Here is a 27,991-nt window from a genome sequence, read left to right on the forward strand (position 1 = left end):
GACGTCGAATTCGGACACACCTCTCTTCTTGACTTGTCGAACCATCCCCCTCTCTCGGTCTGGCCATGGCTTTGCCTCAGAGCCAGGCACCGTTTCTGGCCGAGCGTGTCGACGTCCATAAAGGCTGCCGCTCCCTGGAAACCCTTCTCAATGTCCTCAACGACTATTGTGAAGCAGCCGGCGCTGTCGTGCTCCTACAGAAGAAGCTGGCTAAAGCGCTGCGAGAGGCTTCCGGAATAAAGGTTAACGGGGAGATTGCTGGTGAGTTTTTATTGCCCAGAGTCTATACTATCTCTAAAGTCCGGCCAGCCAATGCCATGAACGCAAGCGCAACTATCTTCGAGGCATTGTCCGACATCGACTCCAAATTTGCGAAAATTGCGGACAAAGAGTACGACGTGATCAGCGGAGAGGTTAAGAAGTGGTTCAAGAAGCTAGCTGTGCGTCCCAGTACCTTTCGTTATCCCGCTCACACCTGACCATCCTATCCTGGGCAGAAAGAGGAAAAGGCCCATGACGATCGAATCAGCAACGCGAATGCAAAGATAAAGCAAGCCGGTAAGGGCACAGTCGTATCCCTGAGAGCTAAACGAGCCATTCATTCTTGCAGGTCAACTATATGAGAAGAAGTCCAAGAAGAATCCTCGCGACTCAGCTGAAGAACATGCTCGCTATATCAATCTTATAAGCACTCTGGGGCCTGAGATTTCACAGGAGAAGTAGTGCGTGGCCATCTTTTTTGAACTGAACTCCATTGTCCTAACTTAGATGACAGCAACCATTCTCTCCAAGTAACGCAGCGACATGTAGCCACCACATATAGTGTTGCTGCTTGTCTTTCTCGCATTGCGGATGCAGAATGGCTGCGAACTTGTGAGGGCGTTCGGCGATTCTCGCCGGCTATCGGGCCCTTGGGAGAATGGCGTGCATTATGTGAAGGCGGATGGACAGGCGCGGTCCCACCATCTTTAGTTGACCCTGACGTGGAATCACCGCCTACCGAGCCAGAAACTCGTGGGGAGGAGTTGCCCAATACTCTCCGGAATATCGAGCCTCCCAGTTATGAACGAGAGCAGACAACGGCCCTTACTCCGCTTTCCTCCCCTAGGCCTCCAAGGAATCAACTGCCACCACCTTCATCCTTCGAGCCGCCACGCCCGCTTGTTGACCCAAACTCGGGCTCAGTGCGATCACTCTCTGCTTTCCCGCTGCCCCCATCCCATTTCCCCATCCCGTCACGTCAGCAACTATCTCAACAAGGATCTTCGTCATCTTCGGTCTCCAACTCCAACTCAAATGTCAACTTCCCGTCGTCTCAGCCCGAATCTACTTTGCTCGAACCTGAACGGCAAGCAGAGGAACCGTTGTCGAGAAGCCCGACACCCAATCGCTCACCGGCTGAGACCTCTTCACCCCATGAACCGCTTGAAATCAAACGCCCGATTCCAATTCGTTCACAGACAGCGGACTCTTATCAACCGCCTACTAACGGGTATTCAACGCCAAACTCCTTCCCCAGAGGCGATTATGTGGCCGATCCAAGCCCGAAGCAAATTACGGAAACACCCGAATGGGTTCAGGCCAAATCTGGCGTCCAGCGAAGCGATACTGGCGGGAGCAACGGCAGCGTTGTGGCTGCGATGAGAAACAGATACTCTGCAACAGTGCGTGGTTCCCGTTCCGAGTTATTTTTTGACTAATATTTATATAGCCGGGTGTCGTCTCTTCTCCTCCCCCGCCTAAAGATATGCCAATCCCGCGTTTACCACTCAGCGTCAGCGACCTTGCATCGCGATATCAGCCTGACTCGGCCCCGACTTCTCCGCAACGGTCGTCTCCAGTGCAAACACGCAGTCCTCAACAACAACCTGCATCGCCAGACCGTTATCCTGGAATAGGCTTGGGTGAACGGAGCAATTCTGCGGGATTCGGACGACCTCTTCCGACTCCGTCTAGTTCCAGGCTACCTGATGACACTCAGCGCAATCAACAAGCATTGGATGAGGTCGCTGAACTTGAGTTTTTGGAGAAGGAAAAGATGCTACAAGAGCGGGAGCGCGAGATTAGTTTGCGGGCCCAAGAGTTAGAGGCAGAGCGGGCGAATTTGCGTAACTTGAGGGGAGAGGATAGCAAGCCCCAGTTGCGGCCACGGGAGCGAAAGACGTCTTTCCGGACTTCGCCCTTGCCGCGGCCACAGTCGCAGCTTGAAACGCGGTCACAACAGCCATCTTATGTTGGGAATACGCATTCCCATTCTTATAGCACCACCCATTTGGTACCGCCTCAAGCGCAACCCACGCCTTCCTCTCGCTCGTCCAACTCATCGGTTGACGGCACACCCCACGCGATCTCTTGTGGCTGCGAGGCATGCTCGGTCCAACACTACAAGTCGCCTTCCAACCGAGCACCGTCGCCTCACGACTTGCGACCGCCGGAAAAGCCGTTCACGCTTCGGACCGAGAAGCCGAAGGGCTGGATCAGACGGCTGAGCATGCCGGCGGTGAGCAACGCCTTTTCGCTGGACAAGAAGAGCCCCAAGATGTACTCGTTGGACGCGGGGAGGCGGGGTGTGAATGGGAGCGCGACTGCGTTGCATATTGTGGACGAGGAGGGCCGAATGGGTGGTAGGCGCAGTTATGATGCGGGGGCAGTGGGCAATCGGAGTGTGACGAGCTTGGTGGGGGCGGGACGGCGGTGACGAGTGTATCTACTAATATGACTATCGTACTTATCGGCTGTACTTTTTGTTTTGACGAATTTTATGACCATGATGGACACATAGTGGGGCATGAAAGAGGAATAGAGGTCAACTTTAAGGTGGATTTTTTCAGTGAGGATTTCGGGCATAACAATTCTGAATTGAGCTTGGAACCAAATCTGGACAAGTTCTAGGACCGATTTCGTGGACGCGTTGGTCACTGACTCGTGGTGTGACCCCTTTTGCCGAGCGTATGCATCTTGCACCGGCCCACACATGAACGTCAACACAACCTCTTTGTCGTGCTATTTCGAGTCCCGTTAGCCTTTAGACGCTGAAGGTGTGACCATTAGCGCTGCCTCGAGCTCCCTTCTTGCCACTTCCCACAATGCAGTCTGACTCGAGTTCTGAGCCAACGACGCCCGATAGCGCTGGCGATGGGCGCCTTGTCGGGCTCTTTGAAGATCGCACAATAACGACACGGGGCTACCAGCAAGAGTTGTTGGATGAAAGCCTCAAGGGGAACACCATTATCGCGATGCCGACTGGGTCGGGCAAGACACACATTGCTGTCCTTAGGATGAAAGCGGCAGTCGACCGCGAGCCCATGAAGGTCGCATGGTTTCTGGCGCCTACAGTGTCGCTATGTCATCAGGTGGGTCAATCAACAGTCAATTGGCTGTGAAAGTAATCATGCTTGCAGCAAAAGGAGGTTATTCAGACGGCGCTGCCCGTTTCTGTAGGGCTCATTTCTGGTGCAAATGAGCCAGAACACTGGAAAGACGCGAATCTATGGACCCGCGTGCTGTCCACCAACAGGATCGTCGTATCCACTCCCCAGGTGTGTTATCTCTCTTTGTCGTTGTTAGCCTCCCTAAGCATCACTAGGTGCTGCTAGACGCCCTCAGACACAGTTATGTCAGCATGGGACGTGACCTGTCGCTCATCGTCTTTGACGAGGCGCATCACACCGGTAAAGACCACCCGTACAACCGCATAATGCGCGAATTCTACTTCACCTGTCCGGCCCGGGACCCGGACCTCCTCCACATCACACTGGCCACCCGCGAGAACGTGCGCCCCGCCATTCTGGGCCTGACTGCGTCGCCGATATATGGCGGGGATGTCGAAAAGTCATTCAAGATGATCGAAAATAACCTAGACAGCAAGATTCGCGCCCCCCTTCGGGAGCGCGCCGAGCTAGACCAACATGTCCACAAGCCCGTGTTCATCCACGTGATGTATGACCCCGACGAGTCCCCGTTCTCGACTAACCTGGATTCATTCCAAAATGTTTTCAAAGCTCTCGACATCGACGACGATCCATACGTGAAAAAACTGCGACGAGACCTCGAGAAAACCACCTATCGCTCGAACAAATGGCAGCGCATCGACCAGCGGCTGTCGCGCGTGATTGCGAAGAAGGACACGTATATCCAGACACAGCTGCGAAGCGTATTGGGCACCGCGGAGGCGCTGTGCAGCGACATCGGCCCGTGGGCGGCCGATTGGCTGATCTACCACACGGTCACGCGGGCACGTGCCGCGCTCGACACGGGCAAGTATCAGCTCGTACTCACCGACCTGCCGAACCTGGAGAAGGCGTACATGCTGGAGGTACTCAACCGAATATGTGCGATTGAGCCATCGTACTACGGCGAGGACATCGTAGGAGACTGCTCGGACAAGGTGGCAGCGCTGGTGAAGGCAATCAAACGGGAAAAAGAGCAGACAGAAGCGGACGGGCAGACGTGGAATGCACTCGTGTTTGTTCAACGCCGCGAGGCTGTGCTGGCGTTGGCGGAGGTGCTGGCTCACCACCCAGACACTAAAGACATTGTTAAAGTTGGCGAGCTTGTCGGGACGACGGACACGGGGTACAAGTCGGCAGCGTTTGACCTGACCAAGGCGCTACTCAAGACACACGCATCGACTCTCCAGAATTTCAAGACGGGGGAGAAGAATCTGATTATATCGACTGCGGTTGCAGAGGAAGGTCCGTGCTCACCTATAATAACACCAGGGACAATGCTCGCAGCAGTTTGTCAATTCTGATGGCAGGGCCAATGGCAGTTGAAACAAAGAAAATATTGTTTGCTTAACCAAGCAACTCCACTCAACCGCCATTCGACTGCCATACGCCAAGTTGCAAACTGCTGCGAGCAGTGTCCCCAGTGTCATGTCGTGATAATTCTGATTTGATCTGAATACTTGCAGGAATCGACATCCAAGCGTGCGGAAGTGTGATCCGGTGGGACCCCGCGCCCAATATGGCAAGCTGGATGCAGAGCCGGGGTCGCGCGCGCCGGCAGAAGAGTACATTCACGCTTCTCGTTGCGCGGGACCAAGACCAGCAAGAAGCACTCAGAAAATGGGAGAAGATGGAGGCGGAAATGATTGCGCAGTATTCGGACCCTTCAAGGCAGATGCAGCCAGCGCTGGAGGACGACGATGACGAGTATTCGTTAGAGGACCGTGAACTCGTGTTCAGGGTCGAGAGCACGGGGTGTGGCCTTTTTTCTCTGTTGGAGAAATCTTGCTTACGTCTTGTACAGGGCACTGCTTACGCTCAGTTCAGCCATCCCTCATCTGAACCAGTTCTGTGCACTGATTCCTCATTGGAGTAAGTTTCCCTTGTGTTGAATTATCGATTTTAACTTTTTAAAGACCAAAATGACTACCAACCCATCTATGAGCTGGATCCACCGGAGCACCCGGAGGGCTGGCACGCACTCGCGGATCGGCGCACCGCGATTCAGTACAAAGGGCCGTGGGGTGCGAAGGTCACGCTCCCGCGGATCCTCGGGCCGGAACTCCGGTCCTTCGAGACGGAGAGGGTGTACCCGAGCAAGGCGTCGGCGTGCCGACACGTTGCGTTTGTGGCATATAAAGCACTCTATGAGAAGGGCCTGCTGAATCAGCACTTGCTCCCGCTCACAAGCGTAGTCGAGCCGCATCTTGATGAGGAGGTCAAGGAGCTGCTAAAGGATGTCGAGAAGCGGCACGGGACCGCGACCGTGTCTGTTCAGATCAACCCGTGGGCTGGCGAGACGGATACGGCAGACGAACCGGAGTGGTTTGCGTCGAAGCTCACCATCACGGGGCTCCCTGCGTTGTACATGTACACGCAGACACCGCCTGTGGCGCTCGCCGGCCCGGATGCGCCGATTCTTCATCGAAAAGAGGGCCAGCACGCGGTCACGTGGTGCCCGCTAGACGCGCCGGTGGACGCTGCCACACTGGCAAAGGCGCGGGAATACACGCGACGAGTATTCTGGACCCTGAACGGGTCGCGCATGGTGTGGGATGATGTCGATTTTTGCTACCTCTTTTTGCCAGTCGACGGTGATGATGTTTGGGTGGACCGGCGGGCGTGGCATGTGGAGTGGCAGCAGCAAAACACATACGGCGGACATCCGCTGCTGTGCAACGCGTCTGCTTTTGCGGAAAAGTACTCTTACGCCAAGGACATCACCCTGATGCGCAAGATGTACCAGTTCGGCTCGCCGTTCCGGTTTGTCCGGTGGCGGAAAAAGGAGTTGACAGATGAAGAAGAGGCAGAAATTCGCGCATTCTACAAGGACGATGAACTGGACATCGAGTACCCGCTTCTCGTTGCACAGCCACTCCCACCACGCACCAACTTCCTTGTACCGCTGCCAGCCGAGGCGGTGACTGATTCGGTAGTCAAGACTGTGAATCTGCTGCCAGAAAGGACACAGATTGTGATGTGCTCGGCCGCGGATGTTGAGTATGCGACGTTGCTGCCGTCGGTGCTGCGCGCTCTTGGCATTGCAGCGACAATTGGCACGATGCAGCGCACGATGCTGGCTGGGACGGAGTTGGTCGATATACCGCGGGAGTTGTTGACCACGGCACTGTGTGCACCTGTCGCGGGGGAGTTGTCTGACTATGAGGTAATGTCACCTTGGTTTGATTGTTTGGGCTAACTTTTCTTTTTGCAGCGGTTGGAGACATTGGGCGATACGGTGCTCAAGTACATGGTCTCGCTCCAGCTGCTGGGCCAATTCCCGCTCTGGCACGAGGGGTACCTCACCAAGAAGATGGGACAGTGAGCAATTTGTGGTCGTCGTTGTCTTATCTGATTGTTGGCAGCACGGTCTCGAATGCGAGGCTCGCGAAGGCCAATATCGGGCATGAAATGTATCGGTTTATCATCCGGGGTAAGTTGTCGTGTAGCAGGAAAATCCAGCTAATAACATCGTAGACCGGCTACTGGGCAAGAAGTGGAAGCCGCGGTACATGAGGGCGGAAGTGCAGCCTGAGGCACCGCCGCCCCCGCCGCCAGTTGAGGAGAAGCTTCAAGAGGACGACAAGAAGAAAAAGAAGAAGAAAAAGAGCAATGCCAACAACCAGGAGCTCTCAACCAAAGTACTCGCAGATGTGGTGGAAGCGCTGATCGGGGCGGCATATCTCCACGGCAGCTTCGATTTGGCCGTCAGATGCGGGGAGTTCTTCGGCCTGAACATCACATGGGCGCCTCTTCCTGAACGAGTTGACGCAATGTTTGCACGCGTCGAGCCACTGGAAGAACTACCCAGCCAACTGGACTGTGTGGAGCGGATGCTGGGATATACGTTCCGGAAGAAGCCGCTGCTAGTGGAGGCGCTGACACACTGCAGCTACCAGTCGGAGACGCGGGCAATGTCATATGAGCGACTCGAGTTTTGCGGGGACGCAGTGCTCGACATGATCGTCACAGACTTCCTCTATCGGTCACACAGAAAGTACCAGCCGGGCCAGATCATGCGGCGCAAGTCCACCATCGTGAACGCGCACACCCTCGCCTACATCTGTCTCCGCACAGCCACCCAGCTTGCGCCGAGCGTGATCCCGCAGCCAGACAAGAACACGCCGCACCGCGCACGTGAGTTTTTCGCCGAAGAAGAGCAGCGCACGGTGTATCTGTACCAGTGCATGCTGCACTCAAGCGATCACGTGCTCAGCGAGCAGGCGGCCACCGCGGCCCGGTGTGATGCCGCGCGGGCCGAGATCGAGGCCGGCTTGACTGCAGACCCCGTGTTCCCGTGGGCGCCGCTGTTCTTGCTGCAGGCGCCCAAGTTCCTCAGCGACCTCGTCGAGAGCGTCATCGGGGCCGTCTTCATCGACTCTGCCGGGGATCTCGGGGTGGTCGAGCAGCTATTGCGCCGCCTGGGCCTGATGCAGGTGTTGGAGCGCGTCGTCGCGGACGATGTGGACGTGTTACACCCCGTGTCACGTCTGCATGAATGGGCAAGCGCGCGCCATGCCAAAGTGGACTGCGAGTATGTGCAGACGGACGACCGGATCAGCTGTGTGGTCACGATTGACGGCGAGCCGAAGCCGGAGACCCGGGCAGAGAGCTGGTATGCGGGAAAGATGAGCAAGCACGAGGTCAAGCTTGCTGCGTCGCACAAGGCGAATAAGGTGTGCAAGGACTGGGTGATCGAGGACGCCGAGTCAAGAAAGCGCAAGCGGGAGGAATCGGATGTGGAGGAATTGGCTGTGGTGGAGGAGGTAATTGAGGCGCCGATGGAGGATGATGACAATGAAGAATATATGGACCGGGAGCTAACAGAGGAGGACATGGATGCGATGGACTGGGTTGGATGATTTGTATAGTAGTGGCCAAGGTTACTGTACTAGTACTAGCGAATCGTTCTGTGAAAGGAGGACAACGAGGAATATATGGATCTAACAGAGGACAGGGTGGTACTAATGCTCCGTTTCCTCCCACGCCCTACCGACGGTCTTGACCAAATCCGCCTCTGTAATCTGCGCGCCACTGGAGAAATAGCCCGAGGCGATTTTGGCGTCAATCTCGACACGCGAGTCTGGCGGGATGAGATGCTCGGGGATGTCATACCTGCGGAGAATAGGGATCCCGCTCTTGACGATGGCGTCGTACTTCATGTTGCTCATGCTGACCATGTGATCGACCTTTTTGATGCCGAGCCAGTGCAGCACGTCGGGCATCAGCGCCTGGAAGCGCATGTCCTTCACGCCCGCGATGAGCTCCGTCGACTTGAAGTACTTGTCGGCCGAGTCCCCCCCGCGCTTCCGGAGGTTGTACACCAGGTATTTCGTCACCTCGCCCAACGCCCGGCCCTCTTTCCGGAAGTAGACAACGACCCCGACCCCCCCGCGCTGCGCCCCCCGGATGCACTCCTCAATCGCGTACGTCAGGTACGGCTTGCACGTGCAGATGTCCGACCCAAACACGTCTGACCCGTTGCACTCGTCGTGGACACGGAGAGTGAGCTCTTTCGACTCGTCCGACATGAACGCCGGGTTCCCGAAAATGTACACCGTCAGACCCCCAATCGGCGGCAAAAACACCTTGATGTCGGGACGCGTGATCAGCTCGGGGTACGACCCGCCCGTCTCTTCAAACAGCGCGCGGCGAAGCAAAAGTTCCGAGCTGGAGAGTTAATTAGTCATAAAAAGAACAGTTTTCGACCACTCACATCCCAAACCGCTCTGCAACCCCCGGCAAATGCCACACCGGCTCGACCGCCGCCTTGCTCACCGTGACCTCCACGCCTGGATTCTCCAGCCCGGGCACAGGGGCACTCGCCAGCACAATCTTGCCGTCGACCTTCAGCTCGCCCCTCCGGACCGCGTCGTCCAGCTCGCTCATCTTGATGTGTGCTCGCGTGACCGCGATGCTGGGGCGGACATCGAGCCCGCTTGCCAACGCGTCTGCAAAGACACTCGGGACCAGATGGCCCCACGGGTCCATGCTGACGATCGGGCCGAACCCGCCGGTCGGGGGCGTGCTCCCGATCGTCCACCCGCCCTCGGAGCCCCACGCCTTGTTGGGCGGTATATCGACTGGTGGCTCAGTCATTGTGCTACAAGCAAATTAGAAAATTAAATAAAATAGTAAACACGCACAAATCAGGCTTGTGCGTCGGCGACAGACTCCCCAGCGCAATCGACAGCGAGCGGTAAATCGAGTAACTCCCGCTATGTGCCCCGATGGCATTGCGCGCCTTTATGCTGGCGGGGAGGCGGGAGCAGACGACGGGACCGCGGGCCGCGGGGTCCGGTGCGCCCCAGTGAAGGGCGTGGGGCGTGATCGCGGGCTGGTTGGGGTAGCTGGAGAGCACGACGCGGCCGGGGTAGAGCACGTGCTCGCGCTCCTTTTCCTTCGTGGTCACGCCGCTGAGCGTGTGGTGCGGGGGAGTGCCTACTAGAGGCGGGGAGGTGCCCAGTTCTGGTGGCACTGGGGTCTGGCGGGAGGAAGGGATCGGTATTGGCTTGGTGGTGGATGGCGGCGAGCGTGGCGGGGGCGGTGACGTCAGCGTGTCCAGCTGGGCCTGCATCGTCTGCTGCTGGATCTGGAGGGCATCGAGCTGTGCAGCAATCTTGACGAGGAGCGCATCGGACGACATCGTAGTAAGAGAGTGAGCTCCGTTCGCCTCGTGCAGGCCGCGTTGGTTTCACCCCTCATTTCATTTCGGGTATTAGTCAGCACTGATCATCCATCACTCTGGGGTTGACAAAGAGGTTTATTGTATCTCCACGGGTACATACTGCTTGGCTACGTACGAGGGCGGGAGAGTGGGTGGCGGGATGACCTGGGGTAATTGATTTTGTCTGCTGTTGTGGCTACGTCGGCATTCGATAAGAGAACGAGAGAAAACAACTCACATGGGTTCTCCGCTGGACGACATTACTGGGGTCGAGCGAAGCAGCTACTAGTACTAACGACAGCGTATGCCAGGCATACGCGCCACAACATCACGATACTCCCCTGCATCGGTAGGGGGTTTGAATTTATAGAGGCGCAGTCAGCCGCTCCGCAAAGCGACCAGATACGCCTGTGAATTTATATAGGACGACGCAGCGAAGCGTCAGTCCGTCACGGTCAACGGCTACTGTATCGTCTGGGGTGGGTCGGCGACGACTGATCAGGTCGGTGCAGACACGCCAATCCAACTTGCTAATGTGTTAATAAATGCCGTCCACGGTGAGGCCCAGTGTGACGGATATGTGAGAGGGCCGGTGCACCGGCCTGGAACATCGATGCTCACTGGGAGCGACGACGGCGTCTAAGCAGGGCGTCCAATTAGCAGGGGGAGATAAGTATACCTAGCCGAAGGGGATCCGGAGTCCAAGGCTCTCATGCCTTGCGCTGGGGCTTATATACCCTCTCACTCATCATCTTCCCGCACAAAAAATTCATTCTATCTCCACGGCTACACACTGCTTGGCTACGTACGACGGCGGGAGAGCGGGGGGATGACCTGGGGCAATTGATTTTTGGCTCCACCGCCGAGCTGATCGGAGACCGACAAACAGGGAGATGGGCTGGGCACAGTCAGCACGGCACAACACGATAGAGAGAACAACTCACATATTCCCCTCGCTGGACGCCATTCCTGTAGTCGCGCGAAGGGGTATGTACGAAAGCGAGGCATAATGCGCCGCTAACGCGTTCACTCCCACGGCATCATATACCCCCTGCCCGCTGACTCATCCACGTGGTTTGCGCGCGCAAAAAATTTATTGTATCTCCACGGTTACATACTGCTTGTCTATGTACGAGGGCGGGAGAATGGGGGGGATGACCTGGGGTAATTGATTTGTCTGCTCCACCTCAATGCTTGTCGGAGCCCGACAAACAGGGAGATGGGCTGTGGCCACGTCAGCACGATGTAAGACAGAGAGCAAAGAAACTCACAATTCCCCCTCGCTGGACGACATCACTGTGGTCGAGCGAGGGACCAGCGGAAATTCCGCGAAAAGCGGAATTTCCGCTATAGAGCTCCGCGCGGCATCGATACCACGCGGAGGGCGAGTAGCGCTGCGAAACGCAGCGCAACCACTGGCGCACGGGCCATTAGGGCACGTGCACCGTCACCCGCCCGCCGGAGACGTCCGGCGGGCGGTCGAGGGACGACGCCAACGGGCGTCAGTCCCAACATCGGGAGCGCCAAAAAGACGCTCCCACGATTGGCCATCGGGCTAATAGCGCCGATGGCCCGCGATGCCGCCCACGACCGAGTGTGGGCGGCGACGAGAGGGCGTGGCACGCGCCAGCCCTCAAAGATGCTCGACGACGAGCGGCGACGGCATACTGGGGGGGTGAGTCAGCAAGAGAGAGGAGGGCAGCAGGGTGGGTGGGTACCTAGCCGAAGGGGATCAGGAGTCCGAGGCTCCCAGGCTTTGGGCCTGGGCTTATATACCCGCTGCACTGCCCGCTGAGTCATCCGCGTGCCTGCATCTGACCCCAGGCACGACCGCAGGGGGCACACCAGCCACACCCAGCGCCGACCGCCTACCGCCAGCCGCCCACCAAATCCCCCGTGCCGAGCGGAGCCCATTTCTTGGTGGCCGCGCGAGGTGTGATTGTGACAGCCCCCACATAAGGGTTGCCTTCTACGTCCATGCTGATGACGAACGCGACGGCCGGGCCCTCGACGCTGTTCCTCCTCCCGCCCCGTCCGTCGAGTAGCCCATGCATGACATAACCCCCGTGGCTGACATCGCACATGACAGGCCCGCCGCACCCCCCGCCCCGCCTCGCCAGCACCGACGATCTCCTCACGCGTTTCCAGCTGCTGCCCGCCTACGACAAGTACGTACGGGACGACGACGACGCCCAGGCCCAGCCTCCCCCACCCGACAACGGCAAGGGCAAGGCACGTGAGCAGGCGAGCCCCGCGCCGCAGACGCCCGGCGAGCAGGACGGCGACGACGACGACGGGCAGCCGAAGGGCGAGAAGAAGAAGAAAAACAGCTACAAGCACCTCATCAAGGGCGTCCCCGGTGTGTGGTGGTGCTGTTAGCGGGTTTACTAGGGCTGACAAGGGACAAAACAGGGAAACACTCGATGAAGAAGGACGACTATTTGGGTGGCATCATGCTCGTCCCGCCCAAGCAGCACATCAAGATCGTCCCGTTCGACCTCCGCACCCAGCGTGAGGCGTTCGCCGTCAGCCTCGAGGGCCTCAAAGGCGTGCGTGGCCAAAACAAAGAAATTTATTCTTTTTTACTGACTCATCAAAGTGGAACCCGAATACCCTGATACTCGAGTCGGCGCAGGCGCGGGAGGACCGGAAGCGCCGGAAGGAGCTGAAGCGGCTGGCCAAGGCCCACCAGCAGCAGATCGCCGCCAACATCGTCACGGGCTCGCCACTCCCGACAGCAGTGGGCACGCCGCGGCCCGCGGTCTCTGCAGGGACCCCGCGACCGACCGTCGGCACCCCGCGGACGGCCCCAAGACCGGCGCTGCCCCCGGTCACCACCGCTGCGGGCCGTGTGGGGACCCCGATGCGGACCGGCGCGACCCCGACGACGCCGCACCCCCTCAGCGCACATCCCGTGACCGCCGAGCGGGGCGTCAAGCGCGAGCGCGAGCCGGATGTGCTGGCGAGTGTGAATGGCCATGGGTTGCCGGCGGTAATGGGAGGGGGGGTGCCACAGCAGCAAGCGCCTACGACGATCGGGGCATCAAAGGCGGGGATAGCAGGGGCCCGCCCGCGTCCGCTCAAGAAGCAGAAGACGGTGAAGTTTATTCTCGTCGAGAAATCGAATAATTGATAACATTTCAGGACCACATCCCGATCCATCAGCAGCCGACACCGCAGGGAGTGTAGTTTTTTTTTCTCTTCTTTTACACATCACCCTACATTCACTACATCCAATTGAACCATTTTGTGCATTATACCTTGCTATCATGATTTATATGACAGCCGTTGTCCCTGCTGCCCTGCGGCGCTCGACCTCTGCGATTCCGTCGTCCTCGTCGGGGTGGCTGTCGTACCACTTCCACGCGTTCTCCGCCACAAACTCGGCAAAGTCCCATACATCCGGGAGCAGCCCGCCACGGTCGATGTACACATACGTCTCCGCCTCGCCGGGCGCCGGGAGCGCGGCCCGGGCGGGCAGCGGGGCCGGCGCGGCGGCGGGCATGGTGTAGTCTGACAAAGCGACGGCGGCGGCGAGCACGTGGACGGCCACCTTCTGGCGCTTGTATTCCTGGGTAGGGTTAACCTTTTTCTATCGGAAAGAGCATTATAGCGCACGCTGCCCTCGAAGGTGTCCAGAAACTGCACATCGCGCGGGGTGAGCCCCGTGACGAGCGTGCCCCGCACCGAACACGTCTCGTCGTCATCGTCGGTGTTGGGTATGATCCCGGGGTAGTCCGCGTACCGCACCTTGTGTCGCGTGTAGCCCTAATGTAGATGAGCAGATTATATTACATCAGCAACTGGGGTGGGTGGTCACGGACGAGGAGGACGGCGGGCGCGATCCGGAGGTGCGCGCCCGCGGACCCGATCACGCGTGTCAGGATCCGCGGGTGCATCAGCGTACCGTAGAAGAACGCGCTCGACATCGAGGCAGGAGGAAGGAGATAAGAGGCACGTGCTGTTGGCCGCGGCGCATGCATCATAGAAGAAAAATCGGTTGAATTTAAAAACTACAACTCATCGACCCAAAATTTCGACTCGTCAGGAACAGGGCGCCGTGTGGCGTATCCACGCCTTGCTACTGGTAAATCCGTAAGTTACATAAGGATGTATAGCTGCAACTTGAACGCTGGTATTGAGGGCAACTGTCAATGGAGGACAAGTTACAACTGACGAAGAATCAAGTAACATTAGCATAGATTGCAAGCCGGGGAAGTTGTTATTGATGCAATACAAGATTATTCCAAGTATGCCATGGACAGAAGAAACGCAACAGAGAAAGCCGAAGAAGAAAGTTGCGAGACATTAGTTGTAGACTCGAAATTCGGTCAAAGGATTGACGGTCGAAATATCGCCTGGGGTTTCAGACACGAAGCGGGTGTTGAAGTTCGAGGCAGAGAGGACGGCCTGCACGAGTGGTAGGAGCAGAAGAAGAAGAAGATTGGTGGGTCGTGGCCCGCGCGGATTGCGGAGGCGACAAAAGTCGCGTGGTGGTTCGGCATTCAGACTGTCGTGGCAAAGCTTGCAGTCGTTGGGTTCGCGTTGAAGACGAAAGTGCAGTCATGGTGGTGGAAAGCCAAGATTACTGCTCCAGTAAGTGGCAGTGCAGTCAGACGAGTCTGTGTTACGCCATCGCCGCGACGACGGGTTTACCGTTTCTGTTGCAGAATGAAACAAGTCCGCTGGCTTGAAAGCCTCTGATGGTATCCTCCGTTGCGTCAGAGCGGGCCTTGTCATCGTTTCAACTTGCGAAACCCCGCGCAACGGACAACAACAACAGCTCCCAATCGATATCAGGCCCCCTGACTCCCTGAGCGCTTGAGCCGTAAATAGACTGACTTCGCCACGGTGCGCGTCGACTATATTACCGCTGTTCGCCTGCCATGGGGCTCTGGATTCCCCCGTTCCTTTTCTCCCCCCGCCCTTCCTCTTGCCGCGCAAGGTCTTCTGAACGGTCATGGACAACAGCGGCATGTCGCAAATGTTTCCCGGAGGCGAGTCTCACCATGCACCGGCGCTCCACGCTGACAAATACGGTCCCAGACACACTGGCCGAGGAGAAGACCAGCCTGCGACTCCTGGCAGTATTCAACTTCCTGCAGATCTTCGGTATGCTCAATGTTTCCAGCTCCGAATCACACTAAGACGGTATTGTTCAAGGATTCATGGTCGTGCTGATCACCATTATCGTCGCATGGATGTCTCCTGGGGTGCACCGAACACGGGTCTGGTACTCCTTCATGCTGTCCTGGCTGTTCTACTGCCTTTCCTACTTCATGCTCGCTGGCGGCCAAGTCGGCCCAGAGCCGGCCTTCTCCGTCTGTCTAGTACAGGCAGCCTTAATCTATTCTGGCCCCGTCCTGTGATTCTCAGTTTGGTGAGAGATGACCGTTGCTCATGATCATTTAGCATCTCCTCTGCAACACTCTCATTGATCCTATATGTTTGTGATTATTTTTATGTGGCATCTAATTATTTATGCAGAGCAGATGTACCTCACCCTCTCTTTTGTGCTCAGAAATGGCACACCGACAAGTAAAAGGCATACAACAATGGTAAGTGGTCTAAATAAACTCCATTAATTTAGATGACATGGCTTTAGATTCAAGTCTATCCCTATATAGCTTGGGCCCTTAGATTTATTGTTGCCCTTAGTGTAAGTCCTTCTAACTCATGCAGTTTAAAAAAGTTATATGCATACTCTCTAGATTGGACTCTCACATCAATCATTTGTTGCAAGAGATACCACAGGATTTTACTGTCATTTTACCAATGCTGTCCAGTATGTGCTTTTTATATGTCAGAGCCTTGATTCTCATCAAGGCCTAAGAGCAACAATCAGTGCCGTAATTGCACTAATAACAGTACTGATTATGATATTTTTGGAAGGTGATTAACTTTCTGTTGGGTCTATATTTGCTCATCTTTTGTTATGCTATAGTGAGGATTGCAATCCTACTGTCTCGAAACTGGGTTGCTTTTCGGAAATTCCACCCAAATTCCCAGAGTGGCATATCTTTACCTCTGATTATCCGCCTTTGCATCTTCACTATCATGAGCATAGTTGGTCTTGGGTATGCAATGTTTTCACTTTTTCAAGATATTCTAATCCTATATCAGGTTAACTGCCCTATCATTTCTTCCTCAGTCAACTGTGGATGAAGGAAAAACACATCTTGCAGCAGCTATAAGTGAATATAATGCTATGCATATAGACTAACCTGATCTATTCTTCTCATAGTACCCTGTTTTGCTGGCTTTATTTTCGGAACTCAAAAGGTGAATCTCTTGCTATTGATTCCATCCTGAACAGCTCAATATTTCTAGGATACCTTCAAGGCATTGATGTTCTGGAGACCATCTATAGCTGAGGATAAGCCAACAGCCAAAGCAGGCAACAGTGCAACAGTTTAATAGTACACTGTCCTGGACACTGAGAAGTAGTACTGGCATCAGATTAGACTCTTGTACAATATATACAGCCAAACTATCTATCTCTACCATCCTAAAAAGGATCAAATCATATTTGAAAAAAGGCATGCAAGTCAACCGCACCTCTGGCCCGAATGAAGCTGAGCAGAAACACCGATGTGCACAGCATTCCAGACGCAAGCACGAATATCGTCTTCGGGTGCGTCTCCACAGTCGAGCTGTAGGTGAAAGCGAACAGTCCCGGCTATCGAGAAATGTCATCAGATCCCGGACTCAAGAAGGAGAAAGGTAACGAACCGAGATACTATGCGAGATGGCGTTGAGCACACCAATGGCGCCAAATAGCCTCCCAGTCTCCTCGCTGTAGCCTAATGCGTGGAGGCAGACTGCGCCGAGCGAGTGCAGAGCGGGGTTGCCACCCGAAGTGAACGCTGACAAACAGCTGAAAGCAACAAACGCTAGTTCCGAGGACGAGACGGCGACGAACATGTCCGCGAGCGCGTCAACAACAAGCGACCCTTGCGCGAGGCGCTTATCGAAGTTAAGCTCAGAGGCGATTTCGTCTGGCGTCGAAGCACCCGTGATCGGAGTCTTGGGCTTGAAGTAGCGTACAATAACAGGGAGGACGAAGAAGAGGTTTGTTGCGCGGCATATCCAGAGCTGGGAATATTTGACTCGAGTGATTATTTGGGCTCAAGCACTGACCAAAGACATATAGTAGCCGAGCTGAAGTGGATCTATCAGTAGGAGCAATGTTGGTTGAAGAAGAACTCACTTGTTTAGGATCCCAAGTAAAAGTGCGGCGACCGTAGAGGTATTTCAGCGGATAGACCGCGGTGGACGTGATGTAGAGGAACATCGCCAGTCCCATGAGGGTGACGTTGTAGTCGAATTTCGATGTTGTGCCCACTTCGACTTTCCGAGGACGGAAAATCGTGATGGGCGAAATAAGAGCGACCATGAAGCGGCGCAAGTAAGAGCGAATTCCCTTGTTCGGGGAAGGCACTTGAACCAGAGTAGTGTCGTGGGGGCTCCGCAGCTCGAGCGACTCTTTCTTCCGTAGAGACTCCGGCAGAACCAAGATGATATACGCGAGCAACACCAGTTGCAATATGATGCTGATGCTGAACATGGAGTAGACGCCCAAAGACGTGTAGGACAATAGAACACCGGCAATCTGGGCTCGTTTCAACGCCAAAAACGCGTGTTCAGTGACGATAGTTTACCCAGGGACCAATCGCAAGGCCGCAGAACACTCCACCTTGGAGGAGAGAGAATATCCTGGAGCGAGAACCGTCGGGAGAGCAGTCAGAAACATACCTGCGAGTTTTAATATCCAATTGATTTGACTTGAGACACTTACGCATGCACCACCCCGTTGAACACGCTCAAACCCCCAGCAAATCCCTCCAAAACCGGCCCAATCAAAATGAAAACGTCTTCTCGGGCTGTGAACGAGGTCTTGGAGACGAGAAGGAAGATAAACTCCCTAGTAGTCATGGTAGCATGCGCGCTGTGGTGCTTCAAAGACGTACATGGCCACAAAACCACACTAACAGCCCGAGTGTAAGTAGCACACAGTGAGACGGAGCTGTCAACGCACGATGGAGACGCAGAACACAATCTTGCGGCCTTTGACATCTCCGTACTGCGACCATAGCCCCGTTGATGCTGAGCTCAAGACATTCATGATTGTTAGCACGGCTGAAAGCGCGTCAGGTTATGATAGATGAACCAAGAGAGCTAAAAGTACATGCTTGGACCTTGGATGCACGAGCGGCGACAGCAGGGGCCTCGCAGTCTTGCGCTACGAGGTTGGCAGCCTCGACAGCGCGACAGGCAATGTCAGTAAAGACATTAATTCGCGGCGACAGTGTCATTCCGCGCTAGCAGAAAAAGGCCTTTGAGAGTGCGGTGGAGGGACAAGAGACGCGGATTCACAGCAATGTTAACCACTAGAACGATGGGAATAACCCTGCACCAGGATTTTTTTCAACGGCCCGAAGGTATGGCTCTCAAGCGCTTACCAGTACGGATTTGCCTTCCATCGTCGTTCGGGCTCTTGTCGGGGGAACAGAGGTTGGTTCTCTTCCCCTTGTGTATCGAGCAGAAGGGGCTCAGTCTCCGGGGGTATAGACGTGGTCATGGCGTGAAGCAAGAGACAGCCCAAGATGGGCTATCTGATTAATGTCATCAGCAAACCACGTTATCTTCACGAGGCGACGAATGTATTTTATGCTATGGATACAAGCAGAAGAGACTACGCTACTGAGGTACGGTATATGTCGGCTGGGTAGATAAGGGAGGCGACGGCGTGTGGCTTATGTCCGATCGAATGGCTGGGTCAAATGGGGTAGTCATTAGTCCACTCGCAGCCAATTCGGTTTCGACGCTCCCAAGGTTTGATGTCGGTGTGGGTATGTTGGGCCGTCTGCTGGTGGGAAGTAACGGAATTGGCTCATCGTCAGTACCTGGTGGTGCGAAAAAGCCTGCATTTCGTGTCCATGTTCGACGACCACTCGGTGGAAGTCGTGGTGGGTAGGGAAGATTCGAGTTTGGGTCTTCCAACGGGGGGTAGAACTGTCGATAAAAGATATACGCCGGAAGTAGACCGAAGAAAAAGCCTAGAGTCACGTCCTCGAAGTGGTGCCGATGGTCTGTTATGCGAGTAATGCAAACCCAGATGGAAAGCATCAGGGGAGAAAAAACAAGCCAGTGTTTGAACTGTCTGGAATCAGTATCATCCAAGCTCACAAACGAGATGGCCACGGACCGTAAAACCTCTCTGGTTGAACAGCTGCAATTTCCCGGCCAAATACAGACTGTTATAGCTGAGACCAGCCGACGACAGACATGAGTGTCCACTGAAGAAACTGCGCATCCCGTCCTTGATGAGCGGGTCGGTGACTGCAGTTTGGCACACGCCAGTGACATTTGCGAGACCGAATAGATGACTGTTGGTTGCGTTTGAGAACGGATTACAGCGAGCAATAAAATCTGCAATGCGTTTAACGCCAACGGAAAGCTGGAGATATATAAGCACTCACCTGGCCGCGGACGTCCTACTGTTATCTTCACAATTTGCACAGTAGTCCCGGTGACCGCGAAAGCAACGGTCACTAAGTTGGTATGAGCACAACAAATAGAAGGCAGCATCGCACACGCACAACCCAGGAGAGCATGGTGCAAGTCCCACATATTCCTGCTGAGGATCAAGTTGCTAGTGACGAGCAGAACGTAGCAGGAGATGACAATGTAGAGGAGGGCCATATTCTGTCTATGATTAATTATAAGAAAATCCTCGCAAACAGCACACACAGAGAAGACCTCCTTCGCAACGAAACTGTGTTGGATTGAAGTGTCTGTAAGGTCGAAATCGGGAATCTAAAAGCTCAAGTGAGTAGAGATTGGATGGATCAACGCGTACTGACATGTTGAAATCGATCCAGGAAGAAAAGGGCAAATAATCTAGACCAAGTGGTAAGTTATACGAGACGACACACACCCGGAAAGGCAGGCACTTACGCGATGGAAACTGCAAGTACCCTACCATCCTCAACTCAAGCCCACAGCAACAACAGGGAAGCGACGCGCACCAGTCTACGCCATAACTTTGAATTACGCGGAGGGCGCGAGCAGGAAGGACATTAGGCCGGACCAGCATCTGGGGTCTATTGTTGGGATTGAAAAGCCGTGAAAGTCGTCAAGGTCGTCGTTGTGTGGGTGTGTAAAAAGCCGTCATGGCACTGCTTCGAGATCAACTTGGTCGGAGGCAAAGCGGCTGGAGCGGCACGTGCCGAAAACACGTTCGTCTATAAGATCCTATGTAAGCTTGCAGTTTCAAGTTGTCGCTAACCCTGTAGATAGAGTCAGGTCCATCTGGATATTTGGCTTGAACTAAAAGTTAAATCTCCATTATTATTAGCAGCACAATTGAACAACTCGGTATCATTGCATCTGTCAACACTCCATCTTGATACTCTTTGAGGGTGGTTACAGCTCCTACTGTTACCAGAAGTTGAACACGGGTCAGAACAAGATAACTAACTGATGAGATTATCAGATCCTGACTCGCTGCACCTACACTGCAGTATTCTTGCACAACTATATCTTTGCCTAGCTCCTCGCTTTCTTGTATTCTACCTACCCTGAGATGTCATCCTTTGCAACCAATGACAAAATGTTTCCAGGAGGTATGTTGAGTTTTGGCAATCTTATCTATCATGACCTGGATATGATTTTGATAACATCATAGACACACCAGAACAAGAGCAGATCAGTCTGACACTTTTGGCTGTTTACAATACTATGCAAATACTTGGTACCAAATTATATTTCTTCTCTTTCTCTCTCAATATAAAGCTAATTATTCAAAGGTTTTGTTTTGCTTTTGATCACTATTCTAATTGCATGGGTGTCACCAGGAGTCCACAGAACAAGAGTGTGGTACTCTTTTATGCTATCATGGCTTTTCTTCTGTTTATCATATTTTATTCTTGTTGGAGATCAAGTTGGGCCAGATCCCATCTTTTCTGTCTGTCTGGTCCAGGCTGCATTTGTATATTCTGGTCCAATTCTGTAAGTATTTAATTTTATTAGATATATATATTCAACTGAACCATAATACTAGTGCTGGATCTGCAACTCTTTCTCTAATGATGCATGTTTGTCTCTCTTTTCTAGGGGTTTTCTTGCGAATCTGATTTATTATTCTATATTTAGCTGTATTTCACACTCTCAGTGTTTATAAAAAATGCAGCAGAACTTGGCAGAAAGCAGACAACACTAGTGAGAAAGATAATTTAAATATGATGTTCTACTAGATTGAGAAATACTTTTAGATCCAAGTTTATCCATTTCAAGTTATCACATGGTTTCTGGTATTTCTTTGTGCACTTAGAGTAAGCTTTCTCTGTCTACCCCAGCATATACTTAATATGCTATATAGGTTGGGTTGTCAGACAAGTCTATTGTGGCCAGAGATCCTACAGGAATGTACTGTAGCAATTTATTCAATTCGGCAGTCACGTGTCACACCGGCCCTCCGGCGCCGGAATATTTCGGCATGTCACGGGCCCACAGCCAGATGCCGAATGTCAAATGCCTCAAAAAAATTTTGGCAGCCCTCCGGGCCGCTGAAAAGGCCGAAAAATTTCGGCTGTCACACACATCGACAGGCAGCGCCGAAAATTTAATTTCGGCGCCAATGTCACACCATTTTGGGGCGCCGAATTGAATAAATTACTACAGTATTGCCACTTTACACATTCTATCCAGTACATTTTTAGTTTTCATTATCTATTTATAAAACCTCATATTTATATAGATCAAGAATAACAGCAATTATAATGCTTATCACAGCAGTCATTATGTTGATATTTGAAGATAATTGGATTATCCTTTGTAAAATACTTCAACTAACTTAGCAACCTTTGACAGTCTTGACAGCTAGATTACTTTGGAAGAACTGGAAAGCAATCCACAAATATGGGTCACAAGCAACAAGTGGACTATCAACAGCCCTTGTTATCCGAGTATTTGTCTTTAGCATTCTGCCCATAGTGGCTGGAGGGTAAGCATCTGCTGATTTTATTTACATCTAATACTAGTAATATTATCTTATAGGTTGAGCACACTATCATTTTTCTCACAAACAACTATTCATGCAGGACAGTTGCATTTAACTGCTGCTTCAGGTATGATTCAGATAGTTAAGTTCATTAAATGTTTCAGCTAATTATTATTTTTCAGTATCAAGTGCTGCTGCTCCCATTTTTGGAACACAAAAGGTTTCTATTCTCATTTGATAAACCAAACAGCTTTTATATTGTCTACTTTTAGAACATTCTCAAAGCTTGTATGTTCTGGCAACCATCAATTATTGCCTAAAAAGTCATATTATTGACAGTATGAGAGGACAGTGTGATTTGAACTTTCTGCTTTTTGTATTTATATACTGAGTAGACAGCCACAAGACAATACTTATATTACTACTATTACTACTAGTATTACTAGTATGAACTTTTTCAGTAATGCTGTAAGGCAACCCTGGAGGCCCGAAATTAGGATCCCAGTAGGGGAGGATCCAAAGAGAAGAAACTCTAAAGGTCCACCTGCTAGGTAGCTAAACTATATACTGCACGCTTGATGCACCACATGTGATCATTGCTCTGAGCAGTATGCCTGTGCCAATTGCAAGCCAGGTCCTAGGAGGATCTCCAGGGCTGGGCAGTGATGTACCTGATAGAGGTGGTGATGCAATTACTATAATCAGAATTGGAATTAGAATTGAAATTAGACCAGAGATGTCTCCAGAGGGCCAAAGAGGAGGTTCCCCTGACAGATGCACTAAAGGGCCAAGTCTTAAGGGTGCTCTAAGGTGTGACGGGTATACTTTCAGCTGACGACTCAGAATCACTCTATCAGATATGGATAATCTTTTGATCTCCAGTAGTCACATTAGTCACTAGTCTTGTAATGTACACGTGGCCACAGTCACGCTAGCAGCAACTTAACCAAGTCCATCTTCCTCTTGTGTCTTGTCTTCCCTTCTTCTCATGGCCCCGTCCCGACCACCTGAGTATGCTTTCCTGCTCCCGACCGCTGTAGGCTACGGGTCATTTGTCGGGCAGCGATTTCAATGGCTGTCCGACCCCCTTTTCAATCTCTCGACTCTTCGCTTCCGCCCAGCGTAAGCTTCTCGAACGACAGCGTCACATAAGGCCTAAGGCCTAAGATTAAGCCTTAGCCTAAGGCTTTCCATATATTTAGAAACTTAGCTAGGGCCTTATAAGTCACATGTCGTGACACAGCCACACCAAAGGACATGTCTGTTGCTAGCTGCCACAAGGGCCATAGTTATAAATAAAGCTTAGAACAGAGCCTGATGAGGGGAGTCATTAGCTTTCTGTAAGTATAAGTGAGATTGTGATAATAACATTTTGAAAGCTTGAAAATATATTTATTGAATTGAATTGTTATAATCAAAAATTCCTTTTGGGGATGCTAAGCCCTGAGCCCTTGCTAAGGTCTAAGCCTTACACTAAGGCCTAAGGCCTTCCTATATACCAAAGGTCTTTATTAAGGCCTTTGGTGAATCACTGTTACTTTTTAAAGTCTTTTTTAGACATGTGATAATGCAGCTAAGACCAAACCCTGTAGGCGTGACACTTTTTTTTGTAAATGTTTTCTACTCCTTCTGATACTAGACTTTTTCTTATCTCTGTCAGTTGACAATTTGATATACCACCAACAGTCATAATTCAGCCTCTAGGAGTGAAATGGATCAGTCTGAGAGAGTTGCCCTTGAAATTCTCATGTTAATAAGTAGCACCACAGCATCATCTTTACACATAGCTCTTCTCATGATGTAGAGTCGATATATCCCAAAAAAGTCCATATCAAAGTGTACCAAGTCCAGAAGTCCAGATGAAATATATGCACTACTATCGAGCCTCACATGGAGTTGTTTGACACAGTTGAGAACTGGAGGGTGCGTGGTGGAAGGTGATCCAGGCCAATTTCCCGCCAGTCATGTCCTTTCTCGACATCTTTCTCAAACAGGTCTGGCTCAAAACCCGCCTGCGCAAGTTGATCATCGACATAGACTGCAATTCGTTGAGCCAGATATTCCCAAACGGATGACCGGACACGTACGGTAGTGGGCCAAGCCTTTATCAAAATGCAAGTAGGAAATGACCCCGAATATGATAGTCGACAGTAACGATACGCTTGCGCCAGTGAACTGGACAGTGAAAAGCGGCCAGTTCATGAAGGTCCAGACAAAACTAACTTGTGCTCAGCAAGCGTTGGAAGAATTAGGGATATATACTGACCTCCACGACTTGAGCATCAGTATCCAGCTCGCCAAAACAATGGTCGCAAGTAAGAGGAACGCCAGCATCGCATGTTTCCATTCACGTCGCACGGCGTACCATCCCTATGACACAGATCTTAGAATTTGACAATTTTCAATTCCAATACCCACGAGCGCAATCCATGGGACGAGATACTAAGACAAACATTAGATATTGCCAAAAGTTGAAGAGGTTACGGACGACAAGGGTGAAGACGCTCAATGCGATGTACAAGTTCCGATGCAGAGTGAGGCTTGATATGGCATTGTCGTGATTGACTATTTGTTCGAGCCATAGACACACCACGGAGATGAGCAGCAACGCAGAAACCCATACGAAGCGTTTGTAAAACGAAAAAGCGAAGAAACCGGCGGGAACATACCTGGAATGAAACGAAAACCGCCAGGAAGTAGTTATAGATGCGAATAATTGCTGGCGGTGCGCCGACGCGATGGAAAGTCTTCGCACCATATACCTATCACACTGGCTCAGTCGGGTTGGGGAGACAGATTGAACGGAAAGCGAGCCTTGATGAGCTTGCTGGATAGGTAGATGGCAAGAGCGAATCCAATGATGTTCAGCGCAACATCAGGATTCTACGCTTTTCAACAGACGCAGGCGAATATTAGGTCCTCATACCTGAAGAATTTGACGCCATATGAAGTATCGTGGGAACATATCGTCGATTAGAAGAGGCTTGCAAGGGCTGTCATCCGAGGCCAACAGCATTGTAAAACGATACTGATTATCGCTATTCCGCCAGAGAATGTACATCGACCAAGCAGTTGTCAAAGTACGGCAACAGATGGCTGCAACTCTATAGGCTCATTAGACAGAGTGGATTCGAGCGGAAGACAGGCGCACAGATGAGGAATTGAATCGTAGACAATCTGAGTTTTTTGTTAGCTAATGACGGCGTCAACATGTTAAGGGCACACACTAACCCCAAAGAATGACAGTGCAAATAACCAGAATTGGGAGAGAATAAGGACAACACCCTCTCGTTGAGCATTCAGGAGCATTTGGTGTGGATAGGTCAAGACCTGGGTCAAGTATTATTGCAGCTGTTAGATTGAGCCGAGAAACGAACCAAAGTGCACATGGGACTGAGGTGTATAGGCTTTCCATTGAGAGAAACGTCAACGCCATCTTTGTAAGGCTACATAAAATGGATGAGAGAGGAGTGCGAGCGACAGATGATGTCCACAAACCGCCAGATCGAACTTGGTTGGGAGCGGAAGGTTTGGCTGACCCTTCCGAAAAACTAGTGCACATAGTCGCTCGTCGCCTTTCAGGCTGGGGTCAAGCGAGTTGCAGACACTGAGGGAAGTATTTCCATACGGCGCGTCGAGAATGCCCAAGATGTTGCGAGGAACTTGCGCTTGATGGAGAATTGATGTGATCAAATTACTGGCCACCGTATCTTCGACACAATGAGCGCTGAAGAAGCAGCAGCCGGACGAGTCTGCCTACCTTGTGAGTATATGAATGCTTGAATAAAGCCCTCCGAAAGGCAATGGATAAATATGAAAAGAAAGAATCCAAGTGAAAAAGGGGAAAATGTAATCTTCAGATAAGCAGACTTGAGACTGATCCAGCTCATCGCAAGTAGCAAAACCTCGCTAGGAGGAAGTAAGCACGAAAAGGCCTAGGGCGCGACCAAGAAGGATGGACTTCAACGAGAGCCAGCAAGCACCCATATTAAGTACATTTTCCCGCAGCCTGTGCTTGATGAACAAACAATCTTCATTCGCATCTGGGGGCCGGGGGCTGACACTGTAGCTGAACAGCTGCGGCGAGTTGCTATGCGGGAACATGATAGGATCGATACTTAAATAGTCGATTTTTCAAGTCTAGCGAAGAACCAACCAATTTGTCTACTCGCAATTTGTATCATTCGCCCAGCGCTCTCATCATCTACAGCCACCGTTCGCAGTTTACTCGACCTTCTCGGTCTTAAGAGCACGGGCAGTCTCGCCCCGCTTGTTGCGGTAGAAGATGATGTCACCCTCATCTTCAATAAAGCGGCACTCAGCGAATGTGCGGTACAGAGCACGCAGAGTGTTCTGAAAGTTCATCAGGACCAATCCCGCAACAATGAAAGAAGATGGTTACCGTCGAGTCAGTGTTGTAGTGCTCCTTAATCAATGGCTTGATGGCCTCAGTGGCCTTGGGCTGATTGTAGAAAGGAATGGTGGAGAAGAGGTGGTGGGTGACATGGTTGTGCGACACGTTCTTGAGGAAGAACTTGCCAGCCCATCCTAGGACTGGGCGGTCGACAGTCGAAAGGGCACCACGAACGTAGTTCCACTCCTTGCGGCGGAACATGGGGATAGTGGGGTCGGAGTGGTGAAGATGGGTGACGGCGACGACCCCTAAAGCACGCGTGAGTACTTCGAAATGAGATCAACAAGGGTACGAACAGTGGTTGCAGAGCTATCAAGCATACGTCAGTTGTAGTTCACAGAGAGCAGATAAAGATAGCAACTCACGATCCAAGGAATCACGTACAACTTGACCAAGGCGGCGAAACCAAAGGCCATGGTGAACTTGGTGAGGGCGCCGAGCATGATGATGATGCCGAGGTCAGACAAAAGGATGGCATTGCGCTCTTCAGGTTTGAAAAGAGGCGAAGAAGGAAGGAAGTGCTATAATAATTATGAGCGGTCCGGTTGCTTGACACGATAGGAGATGATTACGCTGGTGCCCGCAGGGCGTGTTGGCTGACCAGATGTGTTGTTGAAGAAGTAGATGTGGAGACCGAAGACCTGAGTGCAGAACATACGGTAAAGAGTGTAGATTGGGGTTTCCTCGAGGATGTCGGCATAGTCAACGGCCTTGGCCTTCTCAGGCGGGGGAAGGCCGAGATCTTTGCGGGTCTCTGGGCACCAGTTCTCATCGTCCTCAATGCAGTTGGCCTTCTTCTATGGGGATATGAGAAAATAATTCAGACCTCATGGTGAGCACACGCACGTGGTGAAGACGGTGGCTAGCGCGCCAAGCAAAGTAGGGAGTGAGTAAGAACTGCCGTAATTTAGTTGCCAACATATTGCGACACAGCAAGGGACGCATACCGAGTGAGCAGGGAAACCGATGAAGCTGTTGACGAAGCTGTAGTCCGAAAGAGTGCCGTGACCAGCCTCGTGAGCCAATTGCCAGAATCCACCCCAGATGACGCCCTGCCAGTGCCAGTAGGTAGCCCAAAGGGACCAACGAAGAGCGAAAGCGTAGACACCCTCCAAACCCCACGACGCAATCATACGATCCGAGAAGGGATCGATAGCGGCGCCAAGACGGTAGGCGATGTAGATGGAGAGAATGTCGCGTGCGTAGTAGTATAACCCGGCTGCCGTCGACCTGCGGAAAACATCCTTGGGCAAAGCTGCACGCAACTCAGCGATGGTGATCTAATGAGTTGATGTCAGATAATGGGAAGAGGGGTAAGAGAGTTTGATAACGGACGTTGGAGGGGGAGAAGGGAGTCTCCTTGCGCTTGAGGTACTCCGGAGAGTCCGCGAAGTAGCTAAACATGGCGGGGGAAGAGGATGAGGGAGTAACCGTCGTTGACCTTATGTACTTGAAGC

At 52.5% G+C, this 27,991-nt stretch overlaps 10 protein-coding genes across 10 annotated transcripts; 4 read left to right on the top strand and 6 right to left on the bottom strand.

Moving 5' to 3' along the window:
* Window positions 1–65: 65 nt before the first annotated feature.
* Window positions 66–2,698, top strand: MIND_00249900 (uncharacterized protein; the record flags this gene model as incomplete). The annotated part of the gene is made up of 6 exons (XM_037359379.1): window positions 66–261; window positions 310–440; window positions 498–558; window positions 611–722; window positions 776–1,664; window positions 1,712–2,698. The coding sequence occupies 6 exons, from the start codon at window positions 66–68 to the stop codon at window positions 2,696–2,698; spliced, it is 2,376 nt and encodes a 791-aa protein (XP_037224474.1).
* Window positions 2,699–3,086: 388 nt separating this feature from the next.
* MIND_00250000 (uncharacterized protein) lies at window positions 3,087–8,311 on the top strand (the record flags this gene model as incomplete). Its single annotated transcript, XM_037359380.1, has 9 exons — window positions 3,087–3,353; window positions 3,402–3,539; window positions 3,587–4,694; window positions 4,916–5,204; window positions 5,254–5,321; window positions 5,366–6,615; window positions 6,664–6,770; window positions 6,815–6,882; window positions 6,927–8,311. 9 exons carry the CDS (start codon window positions 3,087–3,089, stop codon window positions 8,309–8,311), a joined length of 4,680 nt encoding a protein of 1,559 aa, XP_037224475.1.
* Window positions 8,312–8,413: 102 nt separating this feature from the next.
* On the bottom strand, window positions 8,414–10,095 carry MIND_00250100 (Uracil-regulated protein 1; the record flags this gene model as incomplete). The annotated part of the gene is made up of 3 exons (XM_037359381.1): window positions 8,414–9,119; window positions 9,166–9,552; window positions 9,596–10,095. The coding sequence occupies 3 exons, from the start codon at window positions 10,093–10,095 to the stop codon at window positions 8,414–8,416; spliced, it is 1,593 nt and encodes a 530-aa protein (XP_037224476.1).
* A 1,998-nt stretch (window positions 10,096–12,093) lies between these two features.
* On the top strand, window positions 12,094–13,305 carry MIND_00250200 (uncharacterized protein; the record flags this gene model as incomplete). Its single annotated transcript, XM_037359382.1, has 5 exons — window positions 12,094–12,148; window positions 12,206–12,475; window positions 12,529–12,665; window positions 12,716–13,213; window positions 13,261–13,305. The coding sequence occupies 5 exons, from the start codon at window positions 12,094–12,096 to the stop codon at window positions 13,303–13,305; spliced, it is 1,005 nt and encodes a 334-aa protein (XP_037224477.1).
* An 85-nt stretch (window positions 13,306–13,390) lies between these two features.
* Window positions 13,391–14,099, bottom strand: MIND_00250300 (Phosphoric monoester hydrolase; the record flags this gene model as incomplete). Its single annotated transcript, XM_037359383.1, has 3 exons — window positions 13,391–13,687; window positions 13,735–13,884; window positions 13,941–14,099. The coding sequence occupies 3 exons, from the start codon at window positions 14,097–14,099 to the stop codon at window positions 13,391–13,393; spliced, it is 606 nt and encodes a 201-aa protein (XP_037224478.1).
* A 977-nt stretch (window positions 14,100–15,076) lies between these two features.
* Window positions 15,077–16,533, top strand: MIND_00250400 (uncharacterized protein; the record flags this gene model as incomplete). The annotated part of the gene is made up of 12 exons (XM_037359384.1): window positions 15,077–15,113; window positions 15,163–15,228; window positions 15,280–15,481; window positions 15,529–15,562; window positions 15,609–15,674; window positions 15,722–15,775; window positions 15,828–15,901; window positions 15,950–16,008; window positions 16,061–16,193; window positions 16,240–16,310; window positions 16,361–16,398; window positions 16,447–16,533. 12 exons carry the CDS (start codon window positions 15,077–15,079, stop codon window positions 16,531–16,533), a joined length of 921 nt encoding a protein of 306 aa, XP_037224479.1.
* Window positions 16,534–16,616: 83 nt separating this feature from the next.
* Window positions 16,617–18,709, bottom strand: MIND_00250500 (uncharacterized protein; the record flags this gene model as incomplete). Its single annotated transcript, XM_037359385.1, has 12 exons — window positions 18,579–18,709; window positions 18,493–18,526; window positions 18,305–18,437; window positions 18,155–18,255; window positions 18,087–18,103; window positions 17,915–18,040; window positions 17,778–17,871; window positions 17,327–17,728; window positions 17,257–17,277; window positions 16,849–17,211; window positions 16,675–16,795; window positions 16,617–16,624 (listed from the first exon to the last, which is right to left on the bottom strand). The coding sequence occupies exons 1-12, from the start codon at window positions 18,695–18,697 to the stop codon at window positions 16,617–16,619; spliced, it is 1,539 nt and encodes a 512-aa protein (XP_037224480.1). The 5' UTR covers window positions 18,698–18,709.
* Window positions 18,710–18,816: 107 nt separating this feature from the next.
* On the bottom strand, window positions 18,817–20,215 carry MIND_00250600 (Diacylglycerol pyrophosphate phosphatase 1 Short-DGPP phosphatase; the record flags this gene model as incomplete). Its single annotated transcript, XM_037359386.1, has 8 exons — window positions 18,817–19,275; window positions 19,325–19,548; window positions 19,599–19,670; window positions 19,719–19,824; window positions 19,870–19,935; window positions 19,983–20,019; window positions 20,077–20,097; window positions 20,148–20,215. The coding sequence occupies 8 exons, from the start codon at window positions 20,213–20,215 to the stop codon at window positions 18,817–18,819; spliced, it is 1,053 nt and encodes a 350-aa protein (XP_037224481.1).
* A 3,791-nt stretch (window positions 20,216–24,006) lies between these two features.
* Window positions 24,007–26,010, bottom strand: MIND_00250700 (uncharacterized protein; the record flags this gene model as incomplete). The annotated part of the gene is made up of 12 exons (XM_037359387.1): window positions 24,007–24,158; window positions 24,208–24,338; window positions 24,387–24,490; window positions 24,539–24,562; window positions 24,609–24,882; window positions 24,924–25,003; window positions 25,047–25,224; window positions 25,272–25,297; window positions 25,352–25,450; window positions 25,498–25,566; window positions 25,619–25,830; window positions 25,881–26,010. The coding sequence occupies 12 exons, from the start codon at window positions 26,008–26,010 to the stop codon at window positions 24,007–24,009; spliced, it is 1,479 nt and encodes a 492-aa protein (XP_037224482.1).
* Window positions 26,011–26,344: 334 nt separating this feature from the next.
* On the bottom strand, window positions 26,345–27,938 carry MIND_00250800 (Delta-12 fatty acid desaturase protein; the record flags this gene model as incomplete). Its single annotated transcript, XM_037359388.1, has 8 exons — window positions 26,345–26,473; window positions 26,523–26,782; window positions 26,831–26,843; window positions 26,900–27,055; window positions 27,107–27,331; window positions 27,381–27,431; window positions 27,482–27,814; window positions 27,870–27,938. 8 exons carry the CDS (start codon window positions 27,936–27,938, stop codon window positions 26,345–26,347), a joined length of 1,236 nt encoding a protein of 411 aa, XP_037224483.1.
* Between the last annotated feature and the right edge of the window lie 53 nt (window positions 27,939–27,991).

This window comes from Mycena indigotica (genome assembly GCF_014461135.1).
Source record: "Mycena indigotica strain 171206Taipei chromosome Unknown Mind.scaff0002, whole genome shotgun sequence".
Taxonomy (NCBI): Eukaryota; Fungi; Basidiomycota; class Agaricomycetes; order Agaricales; family Mycenaceae; genus Mycena; species Mycena indigotica.